General features: G+C 37.5%; 1 protein-coding gene across 7 annotated transcripts; it reads right to left on the bottom strand.

The window, feature by feature from the left end:
- Nucleotides 1-8: 8 nt before the first annotated feature.
- On the bottom strand, nt 9-20820 carry agfg1 (ArfGAP with FG repeats 1). 7 transcript variants are annotated; one of them, XM_023351262.1, is made up of 14 exons: nt 20494-20820; nt 14981-15074; nt 12839-12954; nt 11814-11979; nt 10489-10651; nt 8714-8818; nt 8089-8160; nt 6596-6811; nt 5796-5982; nt 5360-5436; nt 4524-4631; nt 2053-2208; nt 1816-1910; nt 9-819 (listed from the first exon to the last, which is right to left on the bottom strand). In XM_023351262.1, the coding sequence occupies exons 1-14, from the start codon at nt 20658-20660 to the stop codon at nt 760-762; spliced, it is 1782 nt and encodes a 593-aa protein (XP_023207030.1). In that variant the 5' UTR covers nt 20661-20820; the 3' UTR covers nt 9-759. The 7 variants fall into 7 exon arrangements, with proteins under 7 accessions (XP_023207030.1, XP_023207033.1, XP_023207032.1 ...); XM_023351265.1 differs by having other exon boundaries at nt 2053-2205; XM_023351264.1 differs by having other exon boundaries at nt 4524-4628.
- Between the last annotated feature and the right edge of the window lie 256 nt (nt 20821-21076).

Raw genomic sequence — 21076 nt, 5'->3', positions numbered from 1 at the left:
TCATTTCATGTTATTTAAAATTCATTTTAATATATATTCTGTATATATTTACACATTAACTTAAAATTCTTTAATATCCCATGAAAGTGGTTTTTCAGTCCATCAGTCATTCTGCTTTCCCCCATGGGTCTGTGGTTCACTGTCATTCAAAAATGTTGGGACCGGGGTCTCTGTCAGCAGGGAGGGAGACGGCAGAACAGCGAGTTTGCCGTTCGGATGCAGCATTCACTTGTTTTCAGTTTCCAGTCACTGAAGTTTTTCCTTAGTATGAACAATTTACCCAAAAAGATTCAGCACAAACAGTTTAGTTCTTTACAAATACAGAAACTGGCAGTACCCAAGCAACAGCCCTGTCTTAACGAATCTTATGTTATACAAATACTGATATGCACAAAGAGCTAACGTCCTAAAGGAGAAAAACATATGTACAGAAATGCAGCATGATGAATGATATACTGTATGCAATAACTTAATTTTCATCCAGTTTGATTATATACGTTGTGGCTCAGGCCAGTTCACAGGTTAAGCAGAGGACAGAGGGTCAACCTCTCCCCTGGCACATGCCCTCTCTTCTTTTTCTAGTCACAGATACCGTAAGCGCCTCTGTCTTGCACATTGTTTAATTTGTGACAAACTGCGATAGAAAATACAGATTCTTACAAACATTGTGTTTTTAAAGCTACTGGTGAAACAAAACAGTGCAATAGGTGCAAGCGCGCCAGTTGTTGACCCTGTTGTGCAGCAGACGAGATGGATTTGCTATAAGAAGGGGTTGGTTGACGAGCCTCCTGCAGGATACTGAGCGGGTGGAGCGCCACCCTGGACAGAACAGAGACGCAGAGAAAACACATAGGAGTCAAAGTAGCATAGAAATTACTACGGCCACAATCAGCAAATTAGAACATGGGTTCTGATGAAGCCTGGTTGTCTGATTAAAAGTACCTTTTCAAAATAGCATATAAATATACAGTACAGACCAAAAGTTTGGACAGACCTTTTAATTCAATGAGTTTCCTTTATTTTCATGACTATTGACATTGTAGATTCACACTGAAGGCATCAAAACTATGAATAACACATGTGGAAATATGCACTAAACAAAAAAGTGTAAAACAACTGAAAATAGCCCTTATATTCTAGTTTCTTCAAAGTAGCAACCTTATGCTGTGATTACTGCTTTGCACACACTCTGCATTTTCTTGATGAGCTTCAAGAGGTAGTCACCTGAAATGGTTTTCACTTCATAGGTGTGCCCTGTCAGGTTAATAAGTGGGATTTCTTGCCTTATAAATAGTCATGGAAATAAAGAAAACCCATTGAATTAGAAAGGTGTGTCCAAACTTTTGGTCTGTACTGTATATTAAACATATTTGTCATTAAGCTCACATTTCTGTGTTTGAAGAGTTTTTCTTTATTGGTCTGATGTAATAATCTAATTGTAAGTGCTTTTTTTCATCACTTATAAGCAAAAATAAAGGCTTTAAAATATTATTCTTGGTATAAATGCGTTTACATGTGTTTTACTGACTCTGTCGAGTTAATGACTGATTAACTTTCAATAATATTCTAATGTATTTATATGCCTGAATATACAATTTGTTTTCAAGCAAATACATCCATATATCTATATATATACTGCATCTTTTATTGTTTATTTGCTTTAGTGACATAATTTAGCCTAAAGGTGATATCTGGCACATTTACAAGATTCAACCATGCATATTAATGTGGAATATGCATGGTTATCATTTTAAAATAACTAAAACTTATTGCATGGTATTTTTTATCTACCAAAAGAGATCTTGCTGTACTAACCAGAAAGGGGTTGTTAGGGACCACAGGGGCTCCCACTGGCTGTCCAAAAGGAGTCATAACAGGCTTCGTCTGGCCAAACGCTGGGAATCCCCCACCTGATACGACAACAATACTGCTGTTAATATACAAGAAAACCCCAAATATACAACAGATACAATAAAGCTAAGAATATTTTAGTCAAATTGAAGCATTTAGATGTAATGTAACAAAGACTGGATATGTGAATTACAAACACACCGTTGGGTTGTTGAGGAAACGCTGGAGGCTGAGTGAAGGGGGGCTGGCCAGGAAAGGGTTGCTGGAATGTTCCACTGAAGCTGGTAGGGAGATTGTAGGCAGAAGCATTTCCAAATCCTGATGGCATACTCATGGAGCCTGTGCCAAAAGGTGCTGCTACACGGCAGAAAGCAACAGGGTAGAAGACCCAAAGGGGTTTAAAAGGTTAAAACAAATGTTTTCTGCTTCATGTTAGATTTATTTTTAGGACACACGAGCATGCTCATGAGCTATAACAATGCGCAAACAGTATGCAGAAAAATCAGCTTGTGAGAAGTTTGTCTGTCGTCCGTCACCTTTACGATGTCCTAAAGAGATTTTCTGTCAAATTTAGTTCTCAGCTGTGGAAAAGTCATCAGAAAGATTTAATTGTCATCTAAAGGTCATAGAAAAAGAAAGAACTCAATGCTACCCTCAATATCCATCTCACAGACTTCATGACACTAAAATCAATCAGACATCTAAAGCCTTTCTGAACTGATATCAAAATGCAGGCTGCTATGTCCTAGCTAGCTCTTGACAATTGCCTCAAAGTGTAGCAATCTTTGAACTGCTAGGAAATTTTTTTTATCAAACCCAGCAATCCTGGTGCTCTCATGGGTCAGCGCTTCCTCCAGCCCTACTTCAAATCCCATATCAGAACTGCCAAAACTGCTTTTACAATGATGCAATCAATGCCAGTAAGAAACTCTGAAACTACTCTCTGCATTCAAAAGACTACTTCTCCTCTAGCCACAATTTTCTCTACAGAAATTACTGCTATTTTCTTTATAGTGAAAGAATTGACCATCACCCAGTTATTAAGGTATATATTCCCACAGCTCTCTGTAGGAGCAGGCCATCTACAAGCCAAACATTATCAGCTCTAAGACTTACTTTCTAAAATCTAATTGGTGTGCAACATTTTAGTCATTTGCTGCTCTGAGAGTAAGTTTTTAAAAGCATTTGACTTACAGTTATGGCCATTAGATTTGGCTCCCAGCAACATTCTTCATTCAAATATTGTAGTCAGTGCATCAGCTTTTCCACATTTGGTAATTATTATACTATTTATATTCATATATTATCTCTCCGAGATCACGACAGCAGGCTGAGCTTTAACAGAGTCCTCAGTTCTAAACTGATTTGATTGCTGAAGCCTTAAAGTGGATTTCAAACATCTGTAAGCTCAAAAATGTGTTTCACGCATTGGACATTTTAAATATTAGCTGCCTTTGAATTTAAAGTTAAAAGATCTGAGACGCAGAAGGGTGCTGCAAGGCCTCTTCTTTTTATAAATTACATTCCCTTCTTGGGTCTGCTTCTTTGCTAAATTACCAATTGTAATCAACATCAATATCATCTCATTGTATAGATGGATGTTAAAGCACCACATTCCTGCAATACAGCAATAATAGGACTGACTCTTCCATAAAACTAACCAAGTATTTACGAACAACACATTAAGTACTAGATCCATACATGTCCTACACGGACCAAGTATCACCTGCCAGGTCCCTGTAGGTCACCTAGTAAATCCATGGTTATCTTTCATCCCAACTAATGCGATTCTCTTCTAGCAGTTCCAGCAGCATACAAACTCAAACAGATGATGCAAAATGCACTGGTGGATTTTTTTTATGGTCACTATAACTGATTAATGTCCTCTGACAAACACAAACTATCTCAAGAAATCAAAGCAAATGTATCTCTGTTGTTAGAGAACACATTTCTTCTATCATGATGAAGCTAGACTTGTTCAGCACTTCTGTCATAAAAAAAAAGTCACACCAAATAGCTTAGTGCTTAATCAAAATATAGCTAACTTAATGATTGTCTTTTCTATTTTTTTCTTTCTTTTTTTTAGCTAATATTAGCAATTAAATAGAAACAAGAAAATAATTCAGGATGAAAATGAAGTGAACATTTCACCAGGTGAAACTAGAGTTTAAAAACAAACAACTGCACCCAATAAACAGTAAGCAAAAAATGCTTGCCACAACAGAAGGCTTTTTTATAATATACAACACTTGTTTCTTCAAATAATTAAGAAATAGATTTATGGAAAGAAATATTAGTCACTGTCAGTTCACAGCACACAAGAAGAAAGGTAAGCAAACACCTCATAGCGACCTACCAAAGGTGGGGGTAAAACCCTGCCAATGAAGGGAACTCATCAAGCCTGTCCAGCATGATAAAAATACTCAGTAAATCTCAAATTCTGGATTTTACAGATTGCTTTATCCTGTAAGCAGAGAATGTAAACACTAGTGTAACTGTCTTCTTACTTTTTCATTCAATTTAGAATATTCCCATCTGCTCTAACTGCTAAATGACTCTTCGGCAGACTTGCTGAATAGTTCGCTTGCTGTTTTTTCTCACATAAAGCATTTCATCCTCACAGTTGTACACGATGAGAAACAGAAATCATAGATATAAGAACAAGGACAGACCTGCTGCAGCTGCCACATGTGCCGCTCTGCCATTGCATTGGAATGGGTTGGTGGGAGCTGCTGCAGGGGCGACACCAGCAGCTACAAACGGGTTAGTTGATGGTGCTGCTGGAGGAAAACGTCAAGTTACAATATGTGAGAAGAAGGTAAAAAAGAAAAAAAGAGCAAGCATGTGAAAAACTGGTTTCCAAAGAATTCCAATATTGGAACAAACATCTTAATAAAACAGTAATGTTCCACTGAATTATAGGAAATAACAGGTTTCAAATAAAGTACCGGTAAGTGCATAATAAACCTCCAAACTGTGGTTTTACATAAAAAGCCCGGCAGCATATTCACAAACATCAAAATGACAATTTACAAAATGAGATGGGCAAGTAATAAAAGACTCCTAAGAAAGAAAACAGACTGCATAACTACTACTGACAACTTAATACAATGGCTCACCACTCAGGGCGACATTCCTTCAGGGGGTGGTCAAAATGTAAATATATTTTTTTTCTGGTAAATCTGATAAAGCAAAAGGTTTTTATTACTCTTTTCATGGAATCTGAACTATATTTCATCATCTCTGGGACAAAACAGAAAACACTTCAAGTACTGAGACCTAAACTGGGCTGATCCATGTCAAACAGAGATTTTCTATAACGATCTTGTGGCCTATGAAAGAAATAAAGAAAAATAGGTATTGTCTGCAAAGGAATAGGTTCACTTAAACTGCCCTACAGTCAAGAACTGCTTTTGAATTATGTTATGGTATCAGCAATTTGAGCTTGCAACTTATGATCCATATTTTATTATGTAATTATATACATAAGGAAAACAGATACACTTACCTCCAAAGCCCTGAGGCATACCGGGTAACACTTGCTGTGCTTGTGCTGAGGCAACTGTCTCTGAGCCAAAGACATTACTGTAATAACAGCCAAACAAGAGCCTTGTGTAAGAAAGAAGTGCATTTTCTTAGGATTGCATAAATCTAATATTTATTAGACTGCTACATCTCTAATACACTAACTGCATATTATTCAGATCTACTAAATATACAACTGGTACGATTCATAATCAGCTGATACACTGATTTTTTTTAAATCAGGATCAGATAAAAACCTAATCTATAATAGCCATTAAACATAAAAACTTCTTCATAGACAATATGCATAAATAAAAACACAAATGCACACAAACAAAAAACATCAAGATAGTTGCACATAAAAAATGTATCAACCAGTGCCTTTCTCAGATGTGTGAGCAGTTTGCGCTGAATCTTACCCTTGGGAAGTGCTAGAGGTGTTGTAAACACTGGTGGCAGGTGCTGAGGAGCTGAAGACAGTATCGAGCTCTGCAAGAGCAGCATAACGGTCGCCCCCAGCAATGCCTGCTGACTGCTTCTGAGGCAAACCAGCAACTCCTGCTGAGGCTGCAGCAGCAGAGCTCACACCTCCAGCAATACCACTCCCTGAAAGAGAAGCACATGAGAAAAGAGCAGGGTTCAATTTACCTCGCAGGAAAAAAAAAAGTTTGTCAACTCTGAATGACACAAAACCAAAAGGTCCCAAGAGCTGCCATATTTAACCTATTAAAATGGGGAACAATAGTCAGTTATTGGCAAAAAAGTGAAAATATTTAAAGAAAATAAGCTAAAATCAGCCCGAACCAACTCAGAGATGCTTTAGTGCCAGAATTCGACCGTGTCATTAAATCGTTCATACAGATGGTACTTTCTAGAGTGAGGACAGAAAGCAGCAGCATGTGGTCTTTATTTAGGTTGCTTCAGTGCCACTAAGACCAGAGTAATGCTTATGGATGAAAAAATATGCTGTAAATGAAACTGATCATTGATAAAACAATGATCAAATTTCAATGTTTCCTTGAACATGTCAAAATCAGTACAACAATATAAAGAATTCGCCCTTATTTTAAAGCATCAGTGCCTGACCCGGCCTGGAAAAGAAATAAATCCTCAGGGGGTTCAATCCTTGAGAGAATAAGCAAATTCTTTATTGCTTTTATATGATCCTGTTGTCCTGGCAGCTAAAATCTACAGAACAGGCTGGGCCATAAAGGTTTACCTTCCTCTGTTTTGGCAGAGCTAAACATGTTATCCAGGTCAGCCAGGGCTGCGTATCTATCGACGGGAACGTTAGTACTCTGTACAACGTCTTTGTCAGCTCTTGTGGAGTTACTCTGGGAGGAGGAACTGAAGGATCCAAAGTCAGCACTACACGATTTGGGGAAGTTGTCAAAATTTGCAAAATTGGCATTTGCTAGTCCCCCTGAGGCGCTACCTGCATGGAAGAGAGAAATTAAAAGGTCATAAGGAAAGTCTTGATTGGTAATTTTGAGACAAAAGATCAGAACAGAGTGATAGGAGGGAGAAGTGTGTGTATTGAGGGTACAGTGTGGATTGAGCAATGCTGAGGAAGGGCATGGCTCAATCCACATTATCTTTACATTAACCTCTGAAGCTTGGTAGCTTCAGAGGTTAATGTAAAGATAATGTGTGGAAGGATTTTTAGGCTCTGTCAGACATGGCACCTGTGTTTTAGCTCTTAGATACAGGGAAGATTTAAAAAATGTAATTTAAGAATTGTGGCATAGGACTTGACAAATGCCTCAGTGTTGTGACAGAAAAAAAAATATTTTTTAAGGACATTAAATTGAACAAAGGGAAATACTGGTAAAACTTAATATCAACCAAGATGCTTTTTTTCTTTCAACATGTATTAGAAGATACATTGTTAATCCTGAACCTTTTGCCAGTAATAATTCCCTTCTCTTCATTTGATGCATTGAAACCATAACAGAACGGTACTCTGTGTGCCAATGATCCAATTGGTCAAAAGTATAAATAAACTGCAAATTGTTGGATCTTATAGTTTTTCAATGCATTCACACATTGTGAATGTTGTGTGTGAATCCATTCACACACAACATTATGTTTGAGGAAACATTGAATGCAACAAGGTTGTTTTTTAAAAAAGTAAACTTGAACAGAAATACCTTCTCCATCAAACCTGATAGATCATGCTGAGCTTATTTAGCTTGTGTGTTTTTCTGACTTCAGCATGTTCCAGTGAATGTTTTAGACAAAGTAGTTGGATTAAAACTTTCAAACGGCAATGGAACCCAAGGGGACTGTGCACAAGAAGATTTCAGGAGCTTGTTACAAAATCCAATGGAACCCAAAATAGCAAATACATCAGGTTAAATTATTTTTGTATAGTAAAATCAATAACAAGGTACTAAGAGTTTTTGAAAAACACCAACTTTTTTATAAAGTAATGCCAATGAATCAATAGAAAACACTTGCACAATTATTGCTGTTTGCTTTCACCAGCGTGAACTAACCAAACACTGTTCAGCTAATTCAGAGGCTTCAAACTCTATCTCTCACAGTTTTGTTATGATTTTATGCCCGAACTCTAGATAACCTAGATTTCCAACAACCAAACAAAAAAGCAGCAACACGGGCCACAAGTTACGTTGAGGAAAAAGGAAATTCAGGAGGACCACACATCAGAGATGATGGAGCTGTTGTGAGGGCAAGCCCAGAGAGACTTACTGTGTGAACTTTGGAGAGGCAGAGCAGCGGTAAACTCACCCACACTGCGGCTGGATGAGAGCACAGTGAACGCTGGCAGACAGAAATCAAAGGAGGGAAAATGGAGCAATAAACAGCAAAAGATGACAGAACAGAAATAACCAAGAAAGTGGTGAAAACGATAGTGTAGACATAAATGTATGAGTACTACAGGATGGACAGACAGTCGTTCACCATTTGTGACAAAGACACTGATGCAAAAAAAAGTAAGAGGTTTAACAGAAATGACAGAGACAAACACACAGAGACAGACAATCAATGTGTCCAGTAGGGGGCAACGCAGCACATAATAGCTTTCTGTAGCAGGCTTATCTTTGTAGGAGTGTGTGAATGAGAAAACGGGTTCATTCGCGCACTCTTGAAAAGCATGCAGTTATTTTATTTTGTATGCAGAAGTTTTACAGAACTGACTGATCAGAGGTAAGCTAAATATATGTTAGGTCAGCCAAAGTGAACAGAAATGAGAATTTCACAGAACATGCCTCACGATATGCAACTGGTAAACTGCTTATTTTTATTTAGCATGTTTGCCTTTGAGAAACAATCCCAATTGTTTAGTGTTAGTGTGGTAGTGAGCTTGCTCTACCTGTATTTGGAGGCTGAAATGACGTCTGTGGTGCAGGGGTGTTCCCAAACGCATCAAAATTTGCAAATCCTGCCCCTGCGCTGACATTCTGTGCTGCTGCAGGTGCTGATGAGGTGATATTCAGATGGACAGATGAGCAACAAAGAAAAAAATAAGAAATAAAAGTGAGTAGGGAAGTGTGGATGAACGAACTTAGAAACAACATGTCACAACATGAGTGACTGCAATGGATATTTATGAGATACAGACATTTGACCTTTTCCAGTGATTTTACATGCATTATGAATTAATCAATGTGTATATTTGTGTCAATGATTTCCATGAGAAAATTTGTGGATGTCACTGCAGCTGCTGAAGAAATATTTGATTCTCAAAGGGCTTTAGCTGCCAGGAGGCAGGAGAATCCAAGTTGCTTAAAGTTCAGAGAGAAGTTTCCACTGTCAGAGGTGATTTGGGACTTGAGCTTTCTGAAGTCCAAAGTCAGCACAGCTGCTACCGGGAAATTTCAGAACACCTCGCGCTTCCCACTTCTGAAAGGCTTTATACAGACTCAGATTTCATTATCCAGCAGTTCTTGGCACTTCCCCAAACTACTAAAAGTGCCTATGTCTTGTTTAATGACCATGGTATCACAGTACTTGATTGGTCAGCAAACTTGCTCGACCTAAACCCCATAAAGCATGTACAGAGTACCATCAGGATAGGAGACACCTGAACCATCGGGCCAGATGAGCTGGAAGATGCTTTAAAAGGCTTCCTGAACACCTTGGCAGAGCAACAGGCAGACTGCCTCCATGTCATGCAGCATGTCTGCAGTATTCATGCAAATGGAATTATAACCAAATATCAAGGACATATAATATACAGTACACGGACAGCTTCTATGTGGGTCAACATTTTTTTTTCTTCCCTAATAATTTTAATTTTCTGAAAACCTGAATTTTGAATTTAGCTTTAAGCTATAATAATGAACATTACAGATATAATGTGCAATCAGTAATTAATCAATATTGTATTAATTTGATGTTTTCATTCAAATTACTTAAATGTCTATTGAAGAATATTGTAACTTATTGAGATGTTGTTCGCTGGGCAACTTGTTTCCCAGCCCACCTTTTTCTTTTTTTTGAATAAAACTGTGGAAATGAATCACTATCATCATTGTTTATCTGTCTGTAAGCAGCAGTGATCACACCATGAAAAAACCAGCAGTTTCCAGAAGTACACTGTGTCCCACAATAGGCAGTAAATATGATTTGGAGCAGCAGGAACCTTTTTTAAAGGTATTGTTTTATACCATCAGACCTGGTTCCTCTTTTTGAAGCAGCACAGCAGGAACAGTATCTAACTGTAGTTCTGAGAAATGCTTTTTAGAAACATTTTACATAAAAAAAACTTTGGTCCAAGCATGAGGAAAAAAAACCCACTGATGCAAACTGCTTGGTAACTGGTCAAAAACATTGCAAGTATCTGTTGTCTTTGGAGAACAAATTCAGAAACAGGAATGACACTAAATCTAAAAAATAATTTTTTTTAGATTAGTCTAAAAAATTTAATTCACGAAAAAGAAGCAAACAGCTTTCGTACTGATGTCATCTTACTAGTTATTGTTGGGCATGGACTCAAATGCCTACCAAACAGACAACTTCCTTTGATAGTCCTATAATTGAGTTTTTTCACAGTTTTTTCTGTGCATTTATATATCAGCTATTTTAGCTACCAACAACTGTTGAAACATTTCAATGAAATAAATCAGTAATTAGTTGGATTCTTACTTGTGTGGCTGTTGAAATGTGCGAAGTTAGCAAAGCTGGAGCCAGAGGCTGAGTTCACATTGGCTGGGGCTGCAAAGATGTCTCCACCCAAGTCACTGAGGAGGTCAAACTTTTTTTCATGGAACTGCTGTTGATGGTGTTGCCCACGGCTCACTACTGGAGACTGTTGGAGACAAGAAACACAAATGGGGAAAAAATAAATGTATTAATATTTTTTGCCATGTGCACAACGTTGGAAATTCGCGACTGGCTGGGCAATTTAAACATCATTTAAATTCTTGTAAAGACTAATTTGGAGATCACAGGAAGGAGCAGGTAGAGTGAGGAAAGTCCACAAATTATAGACAGAAATCAAGCCAATGGCCGTCACCCATCAGCTGTTGGAAGTTGCTGTAACTAATCACTAGACTGAACATGCAAGTAAGAAATCTCCCATTGAAGCTCTTGATGAAGATCTTCCGAAGTTCTCGGAAAGTGGAACATTTGTAAACTAGACTGACACTTGTACTGACAGTACAAGTGTCAGTCAGCACATTTGACTGACACTTGTACAAGCAAATGTACAAAGTGTCAAACAAAAGCTAAGTATTTTCTGTGACATGTAACTATGACAGCACCAAATTATTATTTTTGTAATCGATTATTCTATTGATTTTTCTGACAATTAATCAGTATTTTTAAAAATGGATTAATTTTGGTTAAATGAAAAATTCAGCAGAGTTTTCATTTAACCACTTAGGCCTTTTTATACAATATTTAAAATATATTAATAGATGCAAGTACACAAATAATTCCATTACTTTTTAAATAAATAAACATTTTATTGCTGGAAATGCAAAAACGCCATTCCTTTAGTACATGCTTAATCATTTGTAGCAACGGATATACCTGCAGGTTAAAAAAAAATACTTCTAACATCAACATGTGAAAAGAACCACTCATTTTGGTTGACTTAACATCAATGAAGTGTAGCGATAATCTGTTGATTAATTTTTGGATTAACCAATTAATAATTGGATAGCAAAAGGTTTTTGATAGTTCACAGAATTTGAACCAGGTGAAGAAAAAACTGGACTACTCAAAGGGTTCTGGGACTTTAATGCAAATATTTTTGTGCAGTTTTGCCTTAATTACTGAGAGTAAACTTAAATAGGTTTTTGGGCTGCAGTTTACTTTGGTAATCTGATTTGATACAACTGTTTTCTTTTTTTGCTGTTTTTGTTTTTGGGGACAGGGGGTGAATCTCATTTTAGTTTTGTTTTGTTTGAGTCAGGCACTACTCTTTTACAATAAAGTGTTTGTGTGCATGTGTGTGAAATATTCACCTGATTTGGTGGGGTATTCTTAGTCAAGTGCAGAGTGGGGGCCGAATCCCCCAGCAGTGATTTAAGCGGTCTGACCTCTGGGGTGCTGTTGGTGCTGCTGTTTGAGGAACCGGAGATGGAAGCATGGACCGATGCCACAACCTTGGCTTGTTCAGGAGGCACATACCTTGGAAGAAAATAATATATGCATCACATTAACGTTAAAATATCTAAACTGTAATAACCGATAATAGAAAGAAATTAAATTGATTTCAGCAGACTTTTAACTTTTAGCTCAGAAATAAAGACTACAGTATTCTGCAGAATAATAATTTTTCAATATAAAGGTGTATTTAAAGATGTGTTAGCAGATTAACTGTGATTATTGGATAAATAACATCTGTAACTGTAAAGCACTGTCACTGCTATACGATTTTGTGTCTGATTCAAAAAATGCACGTTTGTTCCAAAAGGGCATGCTGAGGCATGCAGAGGTATCTCTACTGCTCTCATTTTGGTCAGTCTTCAGAGACTAAACATCTGAAGACGAGCTAAAAATAATTCTTTCATAATCAGGTGTGTTCGCTCTATGAAACTTCTCAACCTCAAGGAAAATAGTACATATTATTAGTGCATCTTATTTCTCTGTAACCGCATAAGTACTCTTTTTAATGTTACTTTGCTTTTCAAATCTAACATTGACAATGACCTTAATCTTGTTTGCATTAGATAATATGTCCTGTTAGACATAACACTAATATGAGAGTAATACTGACAGGGCTAAAGAACAAATGTCTGATTTGAATTCATCCTTTACCTTCTTGAAGTCACTATTGCAAATTTAGAGCAGCTTGTCTGTAGCGACCTACATTCGGTGCACTAAAGGAGGAGTGTTTGGTAGCTTGCTGGAGGCTGAGTGCTATGAGCTCCCTTTGAGACATTCCATACCAGAAATAAGGGAAACTCAAAGACAAGCTGCATGTCAGCACAGTTCTCAGATCTGTTCATTCAGATCTATGTACAACCAGCATGAAAAGCTCACTCACCATCTCTTCTTCTCATATTTCTCTTGAAGGAACTCCTTGACTTTCTGTGGTTCTCTGAAGTCTGGTACTGATGAGGTTCTGTCGTCATAAAGACCGAGCCAGATCTGTTTACATACCTGAAACATATAAATGCAGGAAAGTTATGTCAGCTTACAAATTTATTTTGTAAACTCCACTATACAATATTAATGTACTTTTAACTGTTAAGAAGAAATCTAGTAACAGAAAAATAATAACAGAACTTACTTAATAATGCTAATTAAAAATGATGCCAAAAAAAGAAAAGAAAAATACTGAACCACCCTAAACTAACTTATGTATTTTAACAGACCTATTTTACAGGTCTAGTACTGAACAATTGAACAAAAAGGAATTAGAGGACTATCCCTATTTATGTTAAGTTGTGGTCATATTACACCCTATGACAGTTACACCCTGACTTGTCAGTTGTCTAGGAAACATTTAATGATACCCTCCATAATAAATGTAAACCAGAAACCGTTATTGGTAAAAAAGTCTGGCTGTTACATCAGTGCTTATTCAAGAAAAGTTAAGTGGAAGGAAAAGGAGTCAAAGAAACAAAGATAAATGAAGTGCTGAACAGCCTGTGAAGCAAAGTCAGTGTGAAGTTTCCAGAGTCCATGGTTATTTGGTAAGCCATTTCATCAGCTGCTCTTAGTCCAGTGTTTTCTAAAATCCAAAGTCAGCAACACCGTCTAGCAGGAAATTCTAGAGCACTACATGCTTCCTTCTGCTGACAAGCACGATGGAGATGCTGACTTCATTTTCCAGCAGAGCCTTCTCACACAGAACATCACTGTGCGTGATTTCACAAATTCACCTAAACCTCATACAGAATCTCATACAGAAAGAGCTCTGGTCCAGAAAAAGATGAGACATCGGACCTAACAATACACATAAGCTGAAGGCCGCTATTCAACCTGGGTTTTCTTAACACTGTAGCAGAGCTGCAGGCTGATCACTTTGATGCAATGCAGCATTAATGCAGTAATCCATGTAAAAAGAACTGAAGACCTGTACGATACAGGTCACATACATAGTTTGCAATGGGGGTAGCTGGTATTAAAAATCTAGTTAATTGGTATAATATTGAAACTTATGCAGAAACTTCATTTTGAGTTTTTATCAAGTGTCAGACAAAAACATCCAAACAAACAGAAAGAAACACTTCAACTACACCAATCTGTCTGGAATGACTCTCCGACAAAGGTTCCCTCGGATTGAAAATATGAAATAAATCAGTTTTTCATTGATATCCTAATTTACTAAGATGGACATGTAGTAACAGTAATAAAACCAACAAGAACTGAATGTAAAAATTCTTGATGTACAATACAAAACAGCATGAAGGCCAAGATACAACAGCTGATGGTATTTGAACCCTAGCTGTTGTATCAGGTTTTTTTTCTGGATCAAAGTGTGCAAAAATGGAATGAAAAAAAAAATAGCAACATGATGGAGTAATATTTACAGCCTGGAGGACACCAGCATCAATCCCAACCTTGAGACTCCAGCATGTCTGCCTGCCGGATGATTTTGCTTTAGCTTGTAATAAACTGCGTCCCTGGTGGCACTGATCTATTTTATACTCCGTTTAGCACAAATGTGATGACGGACTTGACGGACTTTGGTTTCTCTGTTTATATTGTTCTCCTCAATGAGATTTAAGCAGATAGGTGAGTAGTTGAATGACAAACCTTTCATACTGAAACTCCACAGTGCTTATTAATAAAGAATGTGGTACTTTGGACTATAGTTTGTTTCTAAAACACAGACCATTTGCTAATACATTTTTTTAAAAATTACATATTGAGATTTCCACCTGTAAATCAAGTAAAACCAGAAAGAAACAAAGCCTTTAAGAGTAATTCAAAGTTTTATGCTAGGGTTTCCCAACCCTGGTCCTCAAGGTACACTGTCCTACATGTTTTAGAGGTTTCCCTGCTTTAATGTGCCTGATTCAACTGATTGCAGTTCAACAAACACCTGTTAATCAGTCATCAATTGAAATCAGCTGGACTGAAGCAAGGAAATACCTAAAACATGCAGGGCAGTGTGCCTTGAGAACCAGGGTTGGCAAACACTGTTTTATGCAACAGAGCAGAATTTCACCACGCTTACCTCATTGCCATGTTTCTGTAGGAACTCGATTTCCTGTTGCGTGAATGTTGTCATGGAGATAGACTTAACTCTATGGGGTGGGTTCAGTCCTCGTCTGCGGGCAGAGAAATTAAACCGGGGTCAATTTGATGTCATGTCACGGAAAGCGAAAGCCTCATCTTAATGTGCTCTATGGCCCTCTTCTTTGGATGGGGTCGTTTAATTAGCTACAAGCCAGCAGGTTGCTTGTGTAACTGAGTCGACTACAAGTACAAGAAAAGACAAAAGCGACAAATGAATCACGGCATATAGACAAAAAAGGAAGAAGAAAACAAAGGAAACGGATGAAACATTTCCTGAACTTGCACTGACTGAACTCAGATTGTCAGTGTAACCAAGCAATGAGTAATATCCCCTAATATGGAAACTATTAAGGAGTGACATCCGTTATCTCACACAAACCTCGTTTATTCCCCTTCAGAAAGTCACAGCTCAGCTTCTAACAGTTAGATTAAAGGGTCATTAAAGGGTTATTGTTTTGAGTTAAACCTAACTACACTCTAGGTGTTACAATAGGAAATTCAGAAATTTCCCAATTTTGGACATTTGCCTGCATTTCTATGATGTGTAACAGTTTGAATTAAAGGTTTCAATTTTTACTCATTTTTCTAAAATTGAAATAAATAAACAGAATTGTACTATTTTTGCTCTTGCCTTTTATAACTTCCATTCTGAAGGGTTGTCTGTGTTTTGATTCCCTCCAGTGTTTTATACGTGAAATAGTCGAAATTGTTCAAACTGAATATTATATTAGAGGCCGACAACCAGTTGTCAATATTAAATTAATCCTTGTTTTAGATGTAGATACAAACAACTGATACTTTGGACTTTTTAAGTGAAGAAAAAAAATGCCACAGCTGCCTAGAAAAAAAGGATCTTACGTTTCAGTTACGCTGTCACAGTGTTATGCACAAAGCCAAGCCAAACCTGGAATGAAACACTAGACCAAGGTTGCTAAATTATTGACAGGCGTTAACTTTCTCAGAACTTTTCATCTCGCTCATTCTTTTCACGTTCAGTCAGCTTAACTCACTATTACTCAGTAACACAAAACAGAGATAACAGGCAGCTTGGACAAAGAAAATGTACTTGTGATATAATCCACAGGTTATACCGTATACAAAACAACACAAGAAAGCGAGAGAGATTTCCAGCACATTATCAGCTTTTGTTCAGTTATGTCTTACTGAGACTTCTTGTGAAAACCGGTAAGAGAATGACTGACAAAAAAAATTGATACAAAATCTAAATAAAAAGTTGTCTAAACCAGTGGTCCCCAACCAGCAAAATTGCGAAGGGCTGACCGGTCCGCGCGACTAAAAAGGTTGGGAACCACTGGTCTAAACCACCAAACCAAAGACTAAATGAATTGAGAGAAAAAAAAACTTTCCAAACGTAACTTTTGTTCTCATCTTGTTTTCAACTTTGAAAATGAGTCAAACTGAACAAATGAAAAACGTATTTAAAAATCTCTTCAAAAAGGGAGAAAAGTGTGTGCTACTCCTTACATGATACTTTAGCAATTCTTCAGCGCCTGAGGAAGGTAAACGATAAGATCCTATTCGAATCAAGATGAAACTAGGTCAGAAACAGAAAAAATCACATTGCCTTAAAGAGTGAAATATGATGTGAACATTTCTGCCCACTGAGTTCCCACTGAGGGGTCTAATTCAGGTTACATTATCTTATCTGCTGTGGTTTTGCTTGCTAATGTTGTTCTCTGAAAAAGGAAAATATCATTTGCTTACATTTATTGTCATAGCTGTTGTTTATTTTTGTGGGAGCCAACTGAAAGATAAAATACAGATATCAGTCTGGATTCCATCTATGCGGTGACAGGGTAAAAGCCTTTCTTAACACAGTATGTGCTATCTCACAACAGTCAGTGGCTTTTAAAAATGCAGAAGTACAGAGATGTACAGGATACCACTGATTCCACAATCACAATTCTGAAAACATCAGCAAAGACTGGTCCACATTTCCAAACAAGCAGAAGTCCACTCGGTTTCCCTACACGTAAACAGAGCGGCATGCACACTGTGTGCTTAAATGCTATCACATATTGCACAGTAAAATAATTATGACCTTGTCTCTGCTGTACACCGAATAGCTGAGCCAGAGAACTCAACTCATTTGCATACGGAAACAGCTCCAGGATGAGAGAAACTGGCAAAACTAAGCCTCATAAGAGTGGAAGAGCTTGCATGAAGCCTAAAATAACTGCTGAAGAGGAAACATTTAATACCTAACCTGTAGTTTAAAATAAAATAAAAACTCTTTAAGTCAAACCGAATTGTTTACATAAGCGTTACTCACGCTTTGCTTGAACATCATAAAAAGATTAAACGCGTTATAATTTAAATAGTGTCTGTTGGCTATTTATTATACTAGTCATGTTTGACACTTGGCCCTCCTTAATGCAGTCTTGTCGCTTTTGTATCCCTGCTTACTCAAGACAAGCAGACCGAGTGGGGTTCCTTCCTGCCAGCAGCAATTTACCAGAAAGAGACATTGTGAGCAGTGTTCCTCCTGGGAAGGTCCCCACCTTCGCCAGGAATGTGTTTACATAGCAGATTCCAACACCACCCATTAAATAACCACAACTGAAAGAGGAAAAAGTGTTTATGTTCTGGCCGTCACCCTTAAAGAAGTCGCAACCATTAAATTGTCCAAACTTTATTTGAAAAAACAAACAAAAAAAAATTAAAAGAAATCATTAGAAAATAAATCAGAAATTTACTTTTAAGCATCTATTGGGATTCTATCTGCAGTAAATGTGTCTTTTAAATAAAATGTTTTGTAAAATTGTAAAAGCATTTTTACTCAGGATTGTTTTATTTATATTAAACAAACTTTCATTTTAACCACTGATATATGAAATAGCTTTTAATGATACATTGAGTAAACAGGGTTCTTTTTTCATTAAGAACTTCTAATACACTCCTTGTATAAATGAAAAGACATTCTGTCACAAGTTTTTTTCTTCTTTTTTGATCAGGGATTACAGAACATAGTATAGTAAAATTAGTTTTCTCTGTTGGGTGTAGTCTCTTTTTGGAGCCGATTGTTCCTGGTGTGAGAAATACAAGATCACAAAGCAGCGTTTAACCTGATCAATCTCCTACTTACACCACATATTGTGTGCATTAAATGTGCTTAGAGCAGCTGATGGTTGCCAGGTAACTGTTGGATATTTTATGGCAGTGCAGCTTTTACAGTTAAAAACGTTGGTGCCTTTGTTCTAACACTAAACTCTGTACATTCACAAATTTGTAAATTCGCAAATCATTTGTTCTACGGTACTTCTCTCATATCACAACTGTTAAGCTAGCTAACTAAGCTCAGAAAGATTTAGCTACAGCCACAACACAAAAATGAAACTCAGGTGAATCTCAGCCGAGGTAATGTTTGAAACATATTTCAAGGGGCAGAATATTTCTGTGAACCATCATGGTCACATCTACTTTCCTGCTCGGCTGAAAACCCAGGTGTTCGACTGCCCTATTACCTCTCCCCGTCACTTCCTGATGTATTCTGCAGCTGGTCACTTATCTGACTTGGACTAAAACTCCTGGAAAAAAATTTAAGACAACTGAACATACAGGCAGCGTCTGTGTGTCATTAGCACAGTCAGTCCAAATTTCGGAACTGAATGCTGCTTGTATGATTAAGTAAGTAAAACTTTTCATATCTCACATTGCAATTGCAAAGTATATCTTACTCCTTCATAATGCTACATCACTGGTCATACATTATACTGGGGAGCTCAAAATGAAAATAATAAAATAAAATAATTCCGTTACTGATCAAAGTTTTAGAATTTTTATGAATTTTAATATTTGTTTTATGCAGAAATGCATAGGAAAAACATTTTAAACCACTAGAATAATCGGTCTCAGTCTCAACCTGATCGAAGGGCGTTCTCCTGGAAGTGATTTGTCGCTCCAAATAATTAAAAAACAGGAGAGACAGACAGTGACCTGCCGTCCCAGCCACTTCCTGTTGCACACATGCATCACATGCTGCTGATGTAGCAGCAGAGTGGGGCCACACCACTTCCTGCGCCTACAATTACAACCAGTTTGAAGCGCATCTCAAACACACAGGAAATAATTCATGAAGAGTTAACATGAGATAAGTGTCAAAGATAGGAAACGTTTTCTTCAGATTGAACTCAACATACAGTAGGTTGTAATGTTACTAATTACAGAACCACACCACACCTGTAATTCTACTGTAAGCCAAAATTATTTTTTGCAATGCTAAATATAAAAAAATATCCAATTATTCATTTATCAAAATAGATATTGTTTCAATATTTGAATGATAGTAACATACAACCTAAAATTTCTGTAACAAATTAAATTGAAAATTTCATGTTGAACTTATTTTTTAAGTCCTTACACAAAATAATAAATGTCTGTCAAATTTAAGATTATGTGCTTATATTAACAAATATTTACAAAACAACACACATGAGTGCCATCTAAGCTCTTTGTGAGTACAGTAAAGAAGAAGAAGGAGCACATACAACAAAAACAAGAAAACGCTTGATTAAAGGGGCTTTTTTTTACTGTGAGGTTTACCTTACTTCATATTGTTGGTATTCAAAAGAGATACTTGTCTAAATGACAGCATATTACTAAAACTACTAAGTTTTAGTCTTTAACCAGACAAGTAAGTGCAGATGTCATATTTGTAACTGAAAAAGAAGAGAACATTCTAACTAATCTCACATCTGAAGTTTACAGAAGCCTGGATTTAGGTGATAGAAAACAAACTCCACCGTACTCCACCGTAATGACTAGTTTAGTCAGTATGTTTAAACTTTGCAGACAGGAGCTCCTATAAGGTACCTCGATCAGCAAACAGAATTGAAATTCCAGTTGTGATCCTCGTCAGAGACAAATTAAGGGTTGAGAAATGTATTACATAAATACATTATGCCATCATAACCACTGCTCTCACAGTCATCGGCCACATCTCTAAATAAAATGACATTGATACGCCCAGGTGTCAAGTTTACAACCAAAAAAAGTGGTCTTCAAATCAATAACTAAAAGGTGTGTCGGTGTGGCTCTTTCTATAAAGAGTACATGGTTACTAAGTAACATTAGTCGGAATGGGGGGCTTCCTAACGTTAACAGCAACTGGTAGCAGCATCTGGCTAAAGGCTTATCTGTCGCTTCCAAGTGCAAGATAAGTTCACTGGCTAGCACTGGAAGCTAAAGTTAACTAGCATCGAGGGTGGTCGTCCTTTCAGTTCCATTGTGGGGGCACTGACAACTCATGCACCCCACCCAATACAACACAACCAGACAATGTCAAGCAGCAAATCCCACGCTCACTGCAACCTATGTGGAAATATATGTCTAATGTTAGCTTACGTTAACAGCTTTGGTTCGCCCCTCATCTGAAACTCTATATATCATATGCACAAAAGCTGTGGCTCACGTCTGACACTGAATACTCACAAGATGCCAGAGCAGGAGGTGCACACGAAAGAACCCACAGTCATGTTGGCATAGGTTGGGCCGCGCTGATCGCAGTCAAAGCACTTTCTATTGGGAGGCAAACTCGTCATTTCTCTCAGCATCTTCAGATGTTTCTCCTCCTGTTTTCGTTTCGCGCTCGCCGCCATGGTGAAAGATACGCAACACGGGTAATTAAATGAGAGGCTGAGGGGTCAGCGACAACTAAAACAAAGGGCTGCGCTGTTTAACGGCTGCCGACTCGCTGCTAACGGCAGATAGGGGCGGCTCTGTTGTCAGGGGCGGCCTGGCGTCTCCTCCAGCAAGGAGTTTCAGGATGCACATCGGAGGAGACAAGAGGAGCCTCTGCCATCTACTTCCGCTTTGGCAAAAATCCCGTTATGCGCTCGCCCTCATTTTATCTCCGGGACAGTTTTTTGATTAAATATCTGTCTTTTATGATAGATGTAGATTTGTGCTTAAACCAAGAAGAAGAAAAAAAATATGTGTTAGAACTCAGTTATTTAAAAAAAAAAAAAGTTTAATATACAAGTTAATTCAAATGATTTTTTCAAGAAAACCCGGA

This window comes from Xiphophorus maculatus, chromosome 18 (assembly GCF_002775205.1).
Source record: "Xiphophorus maculatus strain JP 163 A chromosome 18, X_maculatus-5.0-male, whole genome shotgun sequence".
Taxonomy (NCBI): domain Eukaryota; kingdom Metazoa; phylum Chordata; class Actinopteri; order Cyprinodontiformes; family Poeciliidae; genus Xiphophorus; species Xiphophorus maculatus.
This window is presented reverse-complemented; position numbering and strand designations above follow the sequence as displayed.